The sequence below is a fragment of the Heptranchias perlo genome, chromosome 41 (genome assembly GCF_035084215.1).
Source record: "Heptranchias perlo isolate sHepPer1 chromosome 41, sHepPer1.hap1, whole genome shotgun sequence".
NCBI lineage: Eukaryota > Metazoa > Chordata > Chondrichthyes > Hexanchiformes > Hexanchidae > Heptranchias > Heptranchias perlo.
In genome coordinates, this window is record NC_090365.1 from 4,595,829 (window position 1) to 4,613,651 (window position 17,823).

General features: G+C 43.9%; 1 protein-coding gene across 3 annotated transcripts in view; it reads left to right on the forward strand.

Moving 5' to 3' along the window:
• The window catches only part of LOC137305973 (SPARC-related modular calcium-binding protein 1-like), an 82,497-nt gene that overhangs the window by 34,913 nt on the left and 29,761 nt on the right, over nt 1–17,823 (forward strand). For 2 of the 3 annotated variants that reach the window (XM_067974954.1, XM_067974955.1), the window contains 2 exons: nt 467–563; nt 1,753–2,000. In XM_067974954.1, coding sequence (XP_067831055.1) covers nt 467–563; nt 1,753–2,000 — 345 coding nt within the window. Of the gene's footprint in view, nt 1–466; nt 564–1,752; nt 2,018–17,823 lie in introns of those variants that run through there. The other variant, XM_067974953.1, reaches the window with a different exon arrangement.

Consider the following 17,823-nt stretch of genomic DNA (forward strand, 5'->3'; position numbering starts at 1 on the left):
TCAGCCTGACCTGCGGAGACATCTATAGTATGATAAGGCTAGCTGTGACATTCCTTTATATGTGTCAGTAGTCGCACTCTTGTCTCCGAGTCATCAGGTTATGGGTTCAAGCTCCACTCCAGGATTTGAACTCATAATCTAGGCTGACACTTCATCAAGGGGGTGCTGCATTATTAAAGGTACTGTCTTTCAGATGAGATGTTAAACTGAGGTCCCATCTGCCTGTTAAGGTTGATGTAAAAGACCTCATGGCACTTTTTTGAAGAGCAGTTGAGTTCTCCTGGTGTCTTAGCCAACATTGATCCCTCAACCAATACCACCAGAAGAAGATTGACTGGGCATTCATCTCATTTGCTGTTTGTGGGATCTTGCTTTGTTCAAATTGGCTGATGCATTTGCCTAGAAGTGTAGGGGAGAGTCTTAAAGCATGTTGCTATATCCTGCTAATATTTATTATGTGTCTCAGGTTGCCCTGGTGGTAAGAAGACTGAGTTTGTAACAGGACTATTGAAGTCCCTCATCATGGACATGGCCCAATCTGGTTCCCATCTAACATGGAGAAGGTATAGTCCCATTGTATTTAAGAAGGCTTAAAGGGGAAAGGCGTGTAGCTTCCATGAAGCCCTGGTATCTTACACAGCAACTTGGTTGCGCACTTTGTTGTTTACTGTTGAAGAACAAATGTGACTGGAATGGATGCTAACCCAATGTGTCTCACGATCCATTAAACTCAAGGGCCTGCAACTGAATCTAGCTCAGACTAATGGGATGAAGCTCTCCTCTCTCTCCCTTGGCTATAAGGGTTGTGTGTGAACTGGGTTGGGCACTCTCAACCCACTTCCTATTGGGTGTGGGTTCACAGCACAAAATGTCTCCCAAATTCAGTACAAATTGGCACCAAGTTAGCAATCTCATTCATACATGGCATGAGATTGGCTGGTGTAGGTAATGGAAATGCCACACTGGTGCAGTCGGGTTGCACTTTGTTGCAAACAGATTGCATTTGAGGTGCATTGTTAGAGCAGTATAGGGTTTTGCTTTGCATGTAACCCAAGAAGTACTTGGGAGTGCTTGATGCTGACGCTGGCTGGTGTAATTTCCTGGGTCCCTGGGTTAGTGGCCGGTGAGTTTCCCTGGCACACTCCAAAAATTAACCTCCAGCCAAAAGGTGGGAAAATGCTTCATTCCTCAGTCCTGACATCTCAAGCCATGATGAGCTCTAGTTAGATATTCCAGTCCACCTGCTGTGCCATGGAGACATTTATCCTCTCTCTGGTCATTCTTTGGTTGGGAATTTCCTCGGCGCTGGACCTGTTCTGCCGCCATAATTTCAACGGAAGTGTGCTGGATGTTGGATTTATATAGGATATTGAGCCTTAATTTCAAAACATTGGGAATGGAAGGCGTGACCACCCAGATATGGGAGGAAGTCTGACTGGGGATATGTTTTTTTTAAATTAGTTCTCGGGATATGGGCATCGCTGGCAAGGCCGGCATTTATTGCCCATCCCTAGTTGCCCTTAAGAAGATGGTGGTGGACCTACTTCTTGAACCGCTGCAGTCCGTGTGGTGAAGGTGCTCCCACAGTGCTGTTAGGTAAGGAGTTCCAGGATTTTGACCTAGCAACGATGGAGTGCTGAGACCAATTTAAATGCCTTGATTAAGATCAGCTGATTCCTTACATGGCAGGAATTGAACCTGGAACTTCCTGGTCCGTGTGGCTTAGTAGATGTGTTTTCTGTTTCTCTGCAGAGTTTCTGAAGGATCGACTGGCTTCCTGTTGGAGGACCGCGCCATTCGCTGGTACTTTGGGAGACTGGACAAGGATTTCAACAATGAGATCTCCGAGAAGGAGTTGCGGCCCTTTAAGGTGTACCTGAGGAAGAATGCCAAGCCGAGGAAGTGCATCAGAAAGTTCATTGAATACTGCGACCTCAACGGCAACAAGTCCATTTCACTGCACGAGCTAAAGGGCTGCTTGGGGTTCATCAAAAGCAGAAGTAGGCCTATATTTTAATAACATTTTTACTTCATGTTCGTCAAGGTGAAGGATGATGGTGCTGCGAAATGGGGAATAAGGGTACGATAGTGTAGTGGTTACGTTACTGCATTAGTAACCCAGGGGCCTGGACTAATAATCCAGTGGGTTGGAGCCTGATATTCCACTCCCACCCCCCCTCACCTGTATTCAAGTTTCTCAATTCCAATAAGAATATTTACAGTAAACACTATGGTACAATGACAGGGCCGATTTCATTTTGTCATGTACCATGGTCACCTCACAATGCTTTCACAATGAGGAGTGGATTGGCTGTCACTATATTGTTGAAGCACTGCTGAAACAATACAATGAAGGTCAAAGTTGGCAGGGTGAAGGTCAGTTTTTGACCGATTGCCTCATTTTAGGCATTTCTGCCAGAAGTTATGGACCTTTTTTAAAAGTAAATCTTATTAGCTGTGTGCTCCTTACTGCATGGTCTGAGCAAAAAGCTCTTGTCTCCAGCAACTCCTGTCCAAGTTGTATAATGTCCCCGATTTTTGTATTGCATAAGTGTTTAGAGTATTTTTGCTTACACTACCAATGTTATACATTGCTGTCCAGTGAGTTAGAGAAGTCTGAAGGATTGCAAATATTTGTGTTTTGCCAAGTCACTTTCGAGTACAGTATGAGAGTTCGGCTGAAGTACGATTTGGCAGGAACCTTGGAGGGTAAAGGGCCCATGTCTGTGACCGACTCTAATGACCCTTTGTTCTATTTACTGCTACTTATCCTAGTGCAGGCAGTTGGGAGTAGTTTTGGCACAGGTTGATCCCTTGGTAGACGGCTCGCAAACGGAAATCTCACACCTGGGGACTGGCCCAGTATTGACAGTTCTCTGCACTCTGTCCCCTGCAGGGTGCTCACTTAACGGCAATTGGCTGTAGATTATCGTCTAACCTGAAGGTCTGAGGCCAGAAGCCTTTCAAAGCTTTGTGCTATCCTGGGTTCCTGTTTGTTCACATATTTTTGTAGTTAAACAACATTTTGCACGTACGGTAACAGATGTCGGCATGCTCATAAATCAAAGTGCCACGTGATTTTCATAAATCTTGTGTGTTTGAAGTGAATAAGAATGTGACAAGTGATTAAGTAGACACAAAATTAGTTCATTTTCTTTGTGGGTATGAGGTAGAATTTGACAGTGTAGTTGAAAAAATGGATACCTGCAAATTTAATCTTTAAATATATTTTTTTATCACTTTGAGTTCCTGTTCTTTTCTCTCCCAAGAGGATGAGCCATAGGCAGGTCCATAAGTTAGACAGCAACTTGCATTCATATAGGACTTTAATATTGTAAAACATCCCGAGGTGCTTTACAAAGGAGGGGTCAGGCACTGAGCAATGGTTTAGCAGTGGGGTTCAGGAAAGCATGCTCAATAAAGTCGGTTTTGAGGGGAGATCCTGCAAGGTGGAGGGGTTTAAGGGGGAGTTTCAGAGTTCAGATGACTGAAGGCTCTGTCATGTTAGTTAGTTAGTCAGTCAGTCTCCCGTGCCTAGTGGAACATGAGGCAACCCATTTCTCCCACTGTTCAGAGCAAGATATTTGATTCCGATCGAAGTACCATCTTGCCCCACAACCAGCAGATCATGTTTCTCCAGTTGATGTTTAGATTTGCCAATCTGTAATAGACCTGTCTTGTCACTGGGTTGTTTCCATAACTTTGGGGCATTTTTAGGTGGACAGGTTGCTCCAAGTGTCCCTCCTCCACTCTTTGCTGAATCAGGAATTGCTTCAATTCTCTTTTGAATACTTCAGCAAAGTCAGTTTTTGTGCAGGAGGTAACAATCCATTCCATGAATCAATACCCAAAGTGTGAAGAAGTTATTCATTAAGTGTAGTTGAGGGCAGCTCATGGGTCCTGCCCTCTGGTTCCCCGTTTGGTTTTGCACAAAATATCTCTCTACGTCCACCGTAGTCACTTTCTTCATTATTCTAGAAGCTTGCATTATAGAATTACAGAAAAAACATGCTATTTGGCCCATCATGTCTATGCCAGCCCACCTAAGGAATTTGGTTAAAGCACATAGACATGGGACAAAGGGAGAAAGAGAAAAGATATTGGCTGATCATAATGGAGGGATGAGGTATGAATCGTGTTATATTCAGGGTTTAGGCATGTTACATTTATATACTGTACAGGAGACAAAGACACAGCAGTTGGATAGGAATCCCAGTCAGCTGAATACAATAGAGACTGACGAGGATTGGTGCCAGTGAATCCACCCATACAGCCACAGCTAGCCAGCTGGCATGCTCGCCTAACAAAGGACATATATTGTACGGCAGATCATTGACGCCTCTCAAGATAGTAGGAAGAGTTGCCAGAGGTGTGAATCATGGAAATTGCCCTACCAGGCCAAGGGACCATGAAATTCATTTTTATTACTTCTTAAGATTAATTTCCTTTGTTTAAATATTGTGGATGAGCAAAATAGCAATTTAAAGAAGATGAGAAACAAATCCAACTCCCCAAGCGTTGGTTAGTGCTTGAAGGGACATTGTCATCTTGGTAGAAGGACCTGAGATATCATTTCACCAGGCATCTGTAACACAGATGTACAGTGAAGCAGTTGATGATGTAGTTACCACATTACTTTACCAATCTTGGTGGCCCACACACACGTTGCAGCAGTGTGCCCTGTAGCACGTATTCCATTTGCTTTTTACACAAATGTTCCCAGTGTCCATTAGGGCGACTGTGGCAATTGAGTTAGTGGAGCAGCCTGCTCTTGACTGTTCCAGGTTACAAACTCCCGAGAAGGTGGCGGTGCCCTATTAAGAACATTTTTTTCTTGCCATGTAGACTGGAATGTCACAGGTTCAATCCCTGGTCAGTGCTGATTTAGCTGGTCTCAGCCACTATAATTGGCCTCAGTGCCCCGGCATGACAAAATTAGTCAAGGTTCCTGTTCCTGATCGTCATCCAGTAACAATAGAAGGGACATTGGGTAAAACTGATAAAAAGGACAAATAAGGCAGATGTCCAGAAGAGTGGTCAACACTTTCAGTTGAGATGTTAAACTGAGGCTCTGTCTGACCTCTCAGGCGTACATAAAGGATCCCATGGCACTATTTCAAAGAAGAGCAGGGGAGTTCTCCCCAGTGTCCTGGCCAATATTTATTCCCCAACCAACATCACTAAAAAACAGATTATCTGGTCATTATCACATCGCTGTCTGTGGGAGCTTGCTGTGCGCAAATTGTCTGCCGCGTTTCCTACATTAGAACAGTGACTCAGTTAAAAAAAAAATTTCCTTAGCTGTAAACTACTTTGGGATATCCTGAGGTCGTCAAAGGCACTATATAAATGTAAGATTTTCTTTTCTTTCTTGGAATAGTCTTCTAGATAGGGTAGTGGAGATAAAAAAAACTTAGGATTCATTCAAGGTACAAGAATGTAAGGTTCTGTTTCTGTAAGGCTGAGCTCGGATGGGCTGAATGGCCTCCTTAATCTGTATTCCTCTTGTGACCCCCGCATGAAGATGCATGCATGTGGAAGTCTGGTGACCATGGGATTGAACCTAACTGTGATACCCGCCACAGTCAAATGACCCGTTACCACTCACTGTCCAGGCACATGTGCAAAGGAGTGGAGGGCCACTTGAGCAAGGTTGTTGCAGGAACTAGACCTCAGAGCAAGAGTCCACACATTGAGGAGAGTGGGAAGAAAAGAACATCTTTTTCCAGCATTGGCACAAAGTGAATTTTTCATTGTTTGATGGTGAATCAGTCCAAGGATTGCTAATTGAGTCATTTCATGATTGCCTGACCTATCGTGACCTATGACTTTTTAGTAGCATGCAAACGAACAGTAATCTGCCCCACTAAGTAAGAATAGCATGTTTTTAATATTGGATGGCATGTTTGTTCACACCATTGACAAGCCATGGGATGCATCAGGATCAAGTATAATTCTGAAACGGCCATTGGCTCCAACTCAAAGGAACACAGTTACTGCAGCCAAGACTCTCTTCTTGTCTGCAGTCGAAGCAGTTGATGCTTCTTGTGCCAATCCATTTGACATCCATGGCCCCTTCTTTAAGAATTGAAGGAGTGACGTGAGCAGCATGACTGGTAGTTTGACTAATTATTGGATCCAAGCAGTTTTGAAAGGGCAGGCTGTTAAGAAGACTGTGCTTTGGAACCAAGTAGAGATCTGAATTGGCACCAAAGTGATACGGTAGTTAAAGGGGAAGGTGACCTTAGGTTGCCAGCTGGGGGCCGGGGAGGGGGGGCTGCTGAGAGTGAAGTAATTTAAGTGAAGTAATTTAATTACATACCCCCATACGCTAATAGGTTCAACATGCATAACCTTTTTATACTTAGAATCTGGTATGAGAGTTCTTGCATAGACCCCCTTCCCCCGGCAAGGGCAGAGATATTTCATTAAAGCAATGCGCTAAAGTGATCAGGGTAATGGCAGGGTGAGGATAATGGTTTTGGAAAATAAAAGAGGAAGGAACATCCTCAGGATGTCCCAAAACACTTCCCAGCCAATAGATTACTGTTTGAAGAGCAGTGACTGTTGTTACATAGAAAACACTGCATGGTTGCACGAACAGCAAATGAACGAAGGCCCAGATAATCTTCTTTTGGTGGTGTTGGTTGAGGGAGGAATTTTAGCCAGGACACTGGGAGAATCCCAGCTCTTTGAAAAAATGCCATGGGATCGTTTACATCCACCTGAACAGGCAGATGGGACCTCAGTTTAACGTCTCATCTGAAAGATGGCACCTCCGACAGTGCAGCACTCCCTCAGTACTGTACTTGCGTGTTAGATGTATCGGTCAGATTTTACCTCATGTGGTAAAGGCCCTGGGGTCCCCCAATGGAAGGAGAGGGCCCAAATACTTCCCTGCTGCAGGTCCTGGTCTCGGTCAAGGCCTCAGTGGGACATGCACTTCGATCGTTGGGGCGATTCCACCCCTTTAAGGTCCCTCATCGCCTGTTCTGGCGCTGCAGTGGGATTTTCCACCCTCTCACTGGCAGGCTCCCTCTTGGCGTTGGAAATGTTGCCAGGAGCCCGCTGTGCATTGCGAATAACCCCCGACCTGGGAAAATGGATCAGGGTTGGGGCGGAATTCCTACCCTGTCGGAACTCCGCCCCTTAAAGGAGAATCCCGGAATGTGTTTTGTGCACGTCATTATGTAAATATTGCTGTTGCACTTTAGTGCAGTGTTGATCAACCAAAGGGAGGATGTTATTGTCCTTGAGAGTATGCAGAGCTGAGCAATGGCGATGATTGCTGGTATTAGGAATCCAAGTTTTGTGGAAAGGTTGAGGAAGTGGCGTTTTCTTTGGTGGTGACCTTACTGAAGTTTTAAAGATTATACGAAGGGGGATTGGCAATGCTGACCCAAGCAAAGTGTTCAAAAAAGTTGAAGATTAGGAAGTAAGAAGGGAAGACAGGCTGTGGGAGGCTGCTGAAGTGGATAAAGTAAATGGATTCAAGAGACATTAATAGCTGCTCTTCTGGAGAGAGAAGGCATTAGGGAATACAACAAGAAGGTGGCTGGGTGCTTAGGATTTATTAAAAAGGTATAAAGTTGTTGCATTTAATGGCCTCTTTCTATTTCTTGAAAGTCATATGGTCTTAATATAGTGAATGTGGAGAGGTATCTTGCACAACCCTCAACACGAGTGTTGCATTTCCAGCTCTCACCAGATGTTTTTCTTATACTTAACACAAAAGTCAGCTCCCATAGGCAAGTACTCTCACTTCCTATATTCCAAAGCATGCCTTAGTCTTCAAAGTAATCAGGGATACTGCCGCAGGTGAACAATAGACCTGTTTATTGATTTTGGATTCGTACTTAGGATTTTTTTTTATTCGTTCATGGGATGTGGGCGTTGCTGGTGAGGCCAGCATTTATTGCCCATCCCTAATTGCCCTTGAGAAGGGGGTGGTGAGCCGCCTTCTTGAACCGCTGCAGTCCATGTGGTGAGGGTTCTGCCACAGTACTGTTAGGAAGGGAGTTCCAGGATTTTGACTCAGCGACGATGAAGGAATGGCGATATATTTCCAAGTCGGGATGGTGTGTGACTTGGAGGGGAACATGCAGGTGGTGTTATTCCCATGTGCCTGCTGCTCTTGTCCTTCCAGGTGGTAGAGGTCGCGGGTTTGGGAGGTGCTGTCGAAGAAGCCTTGGTGAGTTACTGCAGTGCATTACACATTCACACTCCTTCTGAGCACGATTAATATCAGTCACATCAGACACCTCTTCATATCAGATTAAATACCCAAACAAGTTTATTCAGAGAGAGGGCCTCAAACAGCAGCTAGTTATCGAAGTCAGCTCAAATAAGAGGATAATTTTAAATCAGTAGATGGAAGAGTTAAACCGACAATTGTTTTGGCCTTTTAAATAGTCTTTCTTTGAGGGTTTTCCAGGTAATGGATAAGTTGAGCTTCTTGGTGACTTAATAATACCCTAATCGCTGCTGGTTGTTGTCTTTATTCGGAATTACGTAGGTGTTCATGTCTTGTCTCCCTGTCTGTTGTGGCTCAGTCAAAATCATAACTAATTGACTAGAACATCAGAAATGTCTAAAACTTATACTTCTCGCACTCTTTTGAAATGCAGCCTGGACTTTTGAGAAGCCATTATGCCAGTCTAAGGCGATTACTTGCACAATGGACCCCAACGTTGGGAATTCCTCTGGGGAACCCTGTTTCTGCTAATCTTCAGCCAATGTTACAGTGACTGCTCAGAAGAGACGCCCCTGAGGAAATTCTCGGCATTAACACATACACAAAAGGACTGTTGAAGACCAGCTGGGGAGGTCACTGAGGGCTGTCTAAATAAAGGTCATCCTGGATAGATTGTGACGGTGATTGATTGCCTGGTGATACATGTTAATTCTTTCTAGCACTTGGATCATTGTTTCCTTCAGATGCCATGTCTGTTAGCAATTAACGGTGACTGGCTTCTTCCTAATGTGCTTCAGGCAGGGCCAGAGAGGCATGGCTAATTTCCCAGCATGCAATAACGGAAGTTATTATGACGGTCGTGTCTCATGTATACACAGAAAAGACCAATAAACAATGGGTAGAAACATTCCATTTTTGTTCCAATATGGACCCAGGAGGCATTTCTGGAGAGAGATGAGCAGACAAAGATAAAGTGAGAAGGTGTGTAGGTGGAACTAAGATCCATCAAACAGGAACAGACTTGTTGGGTTTAATGGCCCTGCTTGTTTCTGAGAAGTCTTAGGATCTTAATATGGTGAAATGTGGAGAGAAATCTTGCGCAGCCCAGGAGAGAAGATCCATGATAGTAAATGAAAGAAGCTACGAGCTGAGCTGAACTTAAGGGATAATTCCTACATGCTCCAAGTCATTGACTCATGGATTGGACTGCCACCTAGTGTTAGCTGAAGCTTACAGGCGAGATATGGAAATGGACAGGAGCTTAGGATGGGAAAAAGATGGAAGCTGTAGATTAGGTCATGGAACAGGACTTGGATAACAGAGTGAGCAGGATGGACCAAATTACCTTTATTTTTCTCCTGCATTATCATGTTCATAACTCCTTTGCTAAAATATTGAACAGTAATGAATTCCTTGTGTCAAAGTGATGATGTTCCAAGGTTCAAAACCCTGAATCTTCCAGTTGCTGTCATGGTCACAACCACACTGGTATTCTATGCAACAGGATCGTTCCAGATTATAAGCGTCAATGCTTCCTTGCCCGATGCCATCCAGTGGAACAGCTCTTACAAAAAGAGAAAGGCATTTGCTCCAGGCACCACAAGAAACATCCCAATAAAAGGTAGGCTAGCCCCTGTCCATTTACCTCCCCACACCCTGCCCACCTATCCCTAAAATCTGTAAAACTCAATGCCAATGGGCATAGCTATAACAATGCTCATTAAATCGTTATATGTTGTACACTCCTGTAGATGCCAGGAGGTTGCACAAAGAGTGATAAACACATAGAATGGACCTCTGGGCTGTGAAGACAAATACACTGGAATCATTTAAGATTCATGATGTGTACTTAATTGGCTGTAAAGCGCGTTGGGATGTCATGAAAGGCGCTGTATAAATGCAAGTCTTTCTTAAGATGGCAAAAGTTTTATTATTTGTTCCCAAATACACAATGAAATAGCATAAGTTGCACTAAAATGCAATATCTAATTACTTTTGCGAGATCACCTAGCTGAAAATGACACACACCTTTACCAAGCAATAAAAAGGCTTGCCAAATATATTTTTTCTTAAAGGCCACGCTCCTCTAAAGCCCGGCAAACTGAGAGGGGCAGTCAAGAGACTGTCGCATTTCAGTTCTTAACTGAGTAATTTGCTTCTTAAAAAAAATACATAAAACCTACCCACTTCATGAATTCTTGACTTTATGACAGTTGGGAGTGAGTTTTTTAAAAAATGATGGGGCAGCCCTGACGGAAGGCCAATGGCAACAAACAGGGCGTAACTGCTCGGGTCCCATCGTATTGACCAAGGAGAGAAAGGCCTGGCTAAGCCTGTTGGCTCACTGTTTGACTTGGAAGACTCTGAGCATTACTGCACGAAAAGCCAAGAGTGTGGCAGACATAAATATGTCAGGGACTGAACAACAAACACCTTGTTTAGTTTCTCTGTTTACTTATCTTGATCCGTCAAAACAAAAAAGTATTTTAAAAATCACAGGCCTCTATTTGGTTACCAAGGAATGTGAACAGCATTCTCTCCCAGGTTAGGTGTACTGCTAGAGAGATGCAAAACGACACAGGCATGGAATTTAGTAAGCTAATAAAATACGTTGGGTCATATTTTGGGTTACATTTCAGGCCTCTTTCCCTCAAAAGCTTTATTCATGTTCATAGATGGCAGTTTCCATAAGCAGACCGAGTCTCACAAGAATCAAAACCAGCATCTTTATTCTCTGTTGTATATGGGTTAGTGTGGCCAATTAACCCCTAGTTGCAGTAAACCATTTACTAGAGAATACATGGGATGCCCAACACACTCTCCCGTCACTTCAGAAGGCAGAAAATAACACCCCAGTAGACTAATGGGTACAGGCTAAATTACTGGCTCGTATTTATTTACAGCTGAAATAATATACAGAAGCAAAAAGTCATAACAAGATGATAATGCTGTAGAATGACCAATCTTACATAATAGGGGTAATTTTAGGAGTCTGGAGGAGGCGTCACCCACCATCAGCATATATCAAAAATTAGGATGGGCCGCTACCCACCATTTTCCACCCATATGGGCAGTACGCGCCAGTACTTCCGACATGTGAAACTGGTCAGTTCAGGTTCTCAATTGGCAATGTGGACATGCAAACTTACCCTTCATATACGAACTGGTCTGTTTGTTTAAAAACAAGGGAATCCAAAATCATTGCAGTTTTTGCCTGCCAAGGACTCCAGCCCTGAAATCCGGCGGGGGTTCTCCTGGTCTCCTGCTGGTAGGAGACTGGCAGAACCCCTCCCAAAAAAAGGGGTTACTGTTGGATTTACAACAGGAGACCAGGAGAACAATTTCAGGGCTACCGTCTCTGATAGTAATGTACGTGAGAACAGTTGCCAATTGGCACACATTAGCTATGAGGCAAATAAGGACTAAAGACGCTAAGAAAAGTCTTTTCCTTTAAAGGTGACATGATTTCTTCTTGACAGGCAGTCAAAACGTTAAACATTCTTAACGCTCAGGATGTCAAGTGAGTCTTCTGGGTGGCATAATTGTCTGTTCTTAACATCTGACAACAGTTAGGCAAACATAATTCTGTCTGTTCAGCCGCATACATTAACATTTCAAATAACAGTTCCAATTATCAAAGTAACTATTTATCACCCAACACAAGGCATTTGCCTCCTTCATGCATGCTGACCATCTTTCATTTGATGTTACAGGGGGTGTTATACTCCAGTAACACACAGGGCATTATTTGATATACATGGGATGTTCTTTACCCAGAGAGTGGAATAGTTGAGGTGAATAGCATAGGTGTATTTAAGGGGAACCTAGATAAGTAAATGAGGGAGAAAGGAATAGAAGGATATGTTGATAGGGTGAGTTGAAGTAAGGTGGGAGGAGGCTTGTGTAGAGCATAAACATCGGCACAGACCTGTTGGGCCAAACGGCCTGTTTTTGTGCTGTGAAATTCTATGCAATTCTATTCAATGTAACCTTAGTGAAGGCAGACAGCCTCCAATTTAACTCTAGCTATTTTAACAGGCATATAAATATTAAGACATAAAGTTCAGCTTCTGTCACAGGGCCCACATCCTGCCCCTGGCTTGCAACGTAGTTTGAGGATACAGGAATAAAAATCTTTACATTTAATTATCTCCAGATTGGCCACAACGAATTTTGACCATTGCCAGATGCAATGTAGAGTTTGTGCCCAACACTGGAGGTAATTTTTGGGTGGATACTACCTACAATTTTATGACCGTGGTGGAGGGTGCAGTTTTGCACTGCACTGCCGGTGGGCGAGGCAATGCGGTGGACTCATTAAATAACGCCTCCCCCTCCCCACCCCGTGGCCCAATCCTCCCTTCTAACAACTTCCCTTAATGTTTCAGTAGAGAGCAGTGCATGAATTAGTGAAAATAGGCAGGGTTGCTGTTAGTTTAGAGTTTCATATTTTACAGTCCTTATCCCCACTCTGTTAATTAAATCTCTGATTTAACAGCATCGCCGGGAATTTCCTTGAGGCTTTTCCCGCTGTAGCTGCAGCGGAAGTTTGGCACAAAGCCTCATTTACCCTGAAGTTACGGGGGTGCAGCAGGAGAAGATGGAAGGAAATTCCCGCCGTATATTTTTAAAAGTTGGACACTTACGATGTGTTGAAGAACGGCTTCTAGTAGAAGTGGTTCTGTAATCTGAGGAAGTTGCAGGTACTGCCTTATTTTCATTGCTGGGCAACGAGGACAGCAATTTGCACTTGGTGCTTTTAATGTAGAAAAACATCCTACGGCAGTTCACTGGAAAACGGTTGCTGAGCTAAAGGCGAGATTAGGAGGGGTGAGGGTCAAAGGGATGTGTTTTAAGGAGGGTCAAAGAAGGAGAGGGAGGTGGAGAGGCGGGGGGGTTTATGGAAGGAATTCGAGAGCATGGGCTGTCGGTGGCTGAAGGCACGGCCACCAATGATGGGGCGAAGGGTGGGGGGTAGGGGAAATGTGAAAGAATCCATAGCACCGCCAGCAAACTGCAGACACAAGCTCACTGGCACAAAGTTTCTTTGAAAGATGCTTTTCATTTCTCGCTGTCAGTGAATTTCCTCCTGGTGGGGGAACATAAAACCTGTCGGAGGTGGGGGGTGGCCAAGGTGAGAACAAATGGCAGCTGGCGCCACAGGTAGTGACCGTCTCTATATTTGCTCCTGACGCCAGAGGTGCCAGGTGGGTCGTGGCATATCCAGGGATCGCAGTGCTCTTTTATCATTCAGAACTGCCACCAGCATTGGGCTGTAAGGTAACAATATTAAACCTCATTGTTCAAAATCCTGAATCTTTACCTTAATCTTTTTTGTTAAAAGAAACAAAACTGGTTGACATATTTGTGCAGTTGCATATTCTTTTTCACATCATCTCGCCAGGTCAGGAGTCAGACGAAGAGGGCCATTTTGCCCATCCTAGTTCATTCATCCAGAAAGTGTCTTCACATCATAAAGAAAGACAGACTTGCATTTATCTCAACCGTAGGACATCCCAGAGTGCTTTACAGCCAATGAAGCACTTTCGAAGTGTAGTCATTATTGTAATGTAGGAAACGCAGGAGCCAATTTGCGCACAGCAAGCTCCCACAAACAGCAATGTGATAATGACCAGATAATCTGTTTTTTAGCGATGCTTGTTGAGTGTTAAATATTGGCCAGGACACCAGGGAAGAACTCCCCTGCTCGTCTTTGAATAGTGCCGTGGGAACTTTTACGTCTACCTGAGAGGGCAGACAAGGCCTCGGTCTAATGTCTCATCCAAAAGATGGATATGATTTAAGAGGTGCGATCACCATATCAGGGCCAGTGACAGGGTTTTCCCTCTTTAGGATGATATTTGTTCAAGATGAACCATTTCATGGATAAGATCACTTTGAATTACTCCCATCAGAATCACCAGGCCCCAGGCTGCACTGTGAATGCCTCACACTGATGTTCCACTTGTTGCCTCAGACAGACTCAACATCAGAACCAGACTGCTTTAGCTAGCGGGCAGTTGTCATAACCAAGGTGGTCATAAATGCCATAAGACCTCATCATCATTCTCTTCCCTCTCACACTCCCACAGTTATCTGCCCACTCAGCCACTCTTCCCATCAGGTTTTGCTGCACAATGCCTTATCATCAGAGCTTTGACCTTCCGCAAGGCCTTTTTCCAGCTGGGACCCTTCTGTCACCTTCTCATAATGCCAGACTTCAGCCATGTGCCCTGTTCATCACAATTTTCTCAGCACAGGATGCTCTATCACTGAACGTAAGTCAATTCTTTTCATTACCTTCACTGTTGGTCACTCTGCCCTCCCAGCTGATACCCAGCATCCTCCTTGTACAGCGCATTCTGGAAAAGTCCAGCCTGTAATTCTGTGCCTTCGTCAGGGTCCATATGTCAGCACCAATGCAGCAGTGTGTCGACTGGACACAAACATCTCATAGACTCTCCTTTTCAAATCCCATCTCTCCTCCAAAATGGTTTCCAATAACAATCACTAACACTTGTGGCTAGAGCAAGGAGCAGTTTTCCTTTGTCCGTCTGTGCTTGTAGATAATTGGAATAATCGTAAGAGCTAAAGACAGGAAATAGTTTTGATAAAAGAAAAAACTTGCATTTATATAGCACCTTTCACATCTTCAAAACATCCCAAAGCGTTTTACAGCCAATGAATTACTTTTAAAACATAAGAAATAGAAACAGGAGTAGGCCATACGACCCCTCGAATCTGCTCCGCTTTTGAAGTGTAGTGACTGTTGTATAGGCAAATGCAGCAGCTGATTTGCGCACAGCAAGGTCCCACAAACAGCATAGAGATAAATAACCAGTTTTTGGTGGTGTTTGTTGAGGGAGGAATGTTGGCCAGGACACCAGGAGAATTCCCCTGCTCTTCTTCGAATAGTGCCATAGAACCTTTTACATCCACCTGAACAGGCAAACAGGGTCTCAGTTTAATATCTCTTCTGAAAGATGGCACCTCCAACAATATAGCACCGCCTCAGTACTGCCCTGAATTGTCAGCCTAGATTACATGCTCAATTCCTGGAGTGGGGCTTGAACCCACAACCTTCTGACTTAGATGTGAGAGTGCTACCAACTGAGCCCAGGCCGATAGGAGTCAAATGGACCTTGGACAAGGTGATGAAGGAGCCTCATTGGTGCACGAGGCAAGGAAACATTTAGTCCTCTGAGTCAAGTTTTTTTTAAACTGAAAAGCTAAGGGTGAAGGGTCAACATTCAAGATACAGGACACTACCAAGGTTGAAAAGAATGAGAAGTCAAGGTAAATGAGGAAATAGTGCCAGGTATGATCCACGTGCACGCCATCAACAGCTAGTTCCAGCTTGCTCTTGGGAGAAGATCAAACTATTACTTCTTCCGCTACAAAGGATAATTCTCCTTGCCTTATTAATAAATAGGGTTAGCCTCTGAGATGATCCTTATTTATATATAAACTTCAACACCGTAAATAAATGTGTGTGGTTAACCCCAGTGCAGGAATATAAATGGATGTGGAGTAATTAGATTATTCCGCTTGCCATGTTTGATCTTGATCTTATTTAGCTTTGATGGGTACACGCCCGACCATTCGTTTGCCATTTTAAAGGTTACATTTAACTGTAAGTTAAACTTTTGTAAAGTTACAATGAAGCTGAAACACAAAGAGAATAAAGCACATGTATAGCCATGACAGAACTTGCATTTATATAACGTATTAACACATCACCTAACACTCCCCATAGCACCTCACAATGAATTACAACATTTATAGTGCACTCACTGTTGCTATATGGCAGTTAAATCTCAAACAGCAAGATCCCACAAATAGCAACTGAGATGAATGACCAGTTGATCTGTTTTTTTTTAGCGCAGGAGACTGGGAGAGCTCCCTTCTCTCCTTCAAATATGTTGTGGGGTCTCTAACATCCACCAGAACCGGAAAAAACGGGCTTCAGTTTAATTCCTCATCCGAAGCACGACACCTCTCTGAGAACGCAGCAGTACTGCTCTGATGCATCAGCCTGTGATTAATTGCACAAGTCTCGGAGTGAGACTTGAACCCACAATCCCTGATGCAGAGATGGGATTGCCATCAATTGAGCCAAGCTGACACTGACAATAGCTGAATTACATGAAATATACCAATTATCTGAAAAGAGTGGAGAAACTTGGGCTCTTCACTCCTGAAAGAAGGTGACTGAGAATGGACCTCATAGAAGTATATAAAACAGTGAACAACTTGCATTTATAATGCGCCTTTAATGTAGAAAAACATCCCAAGGCGCTTCAGAGATGTAATCAGAAATAAATAGACACCAAACCAAAGAAGGAGCTATTAGCAGGGGTAACCAAAAACTTGGACAAAGAGGTGGGTTTTAAGCAGTGTCTTAAAGGAGGAGAGCGAGGTCGAGAAGCAGAGGGGTTTTGGGGAGGGAATTTCTGAGCATGGGGCCTAGGTGGCTGATGGTGTGGCGAAGGGAGGGGGAGGCACAAAAGGCCACAGTGATAGGAACGGAGAGTTGGGGGTGTGGGGAGGGGAGAGGTTGTAGGGCTGGAGGAGGTTACAAATTTAGGGAGGAGCGAGGCTATGAAGAGGTTTAAAGGAGGGATAATGCTTCAGTCACAGAGGTTGTCATTTATGACTTTGGTTTGGGTTGTTTTGATACTGTGGTAGGAATGGAAACCTGATTGGAGAGATTCAAATATGGAATTGCAAGTAAGGTGGGCATGGATTTGGGAGGAAACAACACGTTCAAGGATTCTGGAGAGGAAAGGGAGGTTGGAGATGGCTGGTAGTTTGCAAATTTAGTGGGATTCTTAACAATATATAGGTATAAATATCATACTCCATGAATGATTATACAAGATTGCTCCCTTGATCCCATTCCCACTAACTGCTGACCACCCAATTTCCTTTCCTGGCCCCCATGCTAGCTGACATTGTAAATGTCAATCTTCAAGTACTCAAAGAAGAATCATAGAAATTTACGGCACAGAAGGAGGCCATTCAGCCCGAGGAGGTGGCTGACGACCACAATTTTAAGAGGGAGGGGGACAGTACTTGGTTATACACTTGAAGTGCCATAACCTACAAGGCTACGGACCAAGAGCTGGAAAGTGGGATTAGGCTGGATAACTCTTTTTCGGCCGGCACAGAAACGATGGGCTGAATGGCCTCCTTCTGTGCCGTAAATTTCTATGATTCTTCTTTGAGTACTTGAAGATTGACATTTACAATGTCAGCTAGCATGGGGGCCAGGAAAGGAAATTGGGTGGTCAGCAGTTAGTGGGAATGGGATCAAGGGAGCAATCTTGTATAATCATTCATGGAGTATGATATTTATACCCATATATTGTTAAGAATCTTGCATTGATTGTTTACTTCATGTTGTGACATTTTTGTGTCAACATTTACCATTGTAAATTGCTGTGTCAATATTTCCCATTCAATGTTGGTATGTCAACTGTCACAATGCAGTTGCAGACTCTGGCCATTAGATGAAAAATAGAAACATAGAAAATAGAAGCAAGAGTAGGCCATTCAGCCCTTCGGGCCTGCTCTGCCATTCAAAATGATCATGGCTAATTGTCTAACTCAGTACCCTGTTCCCGCTT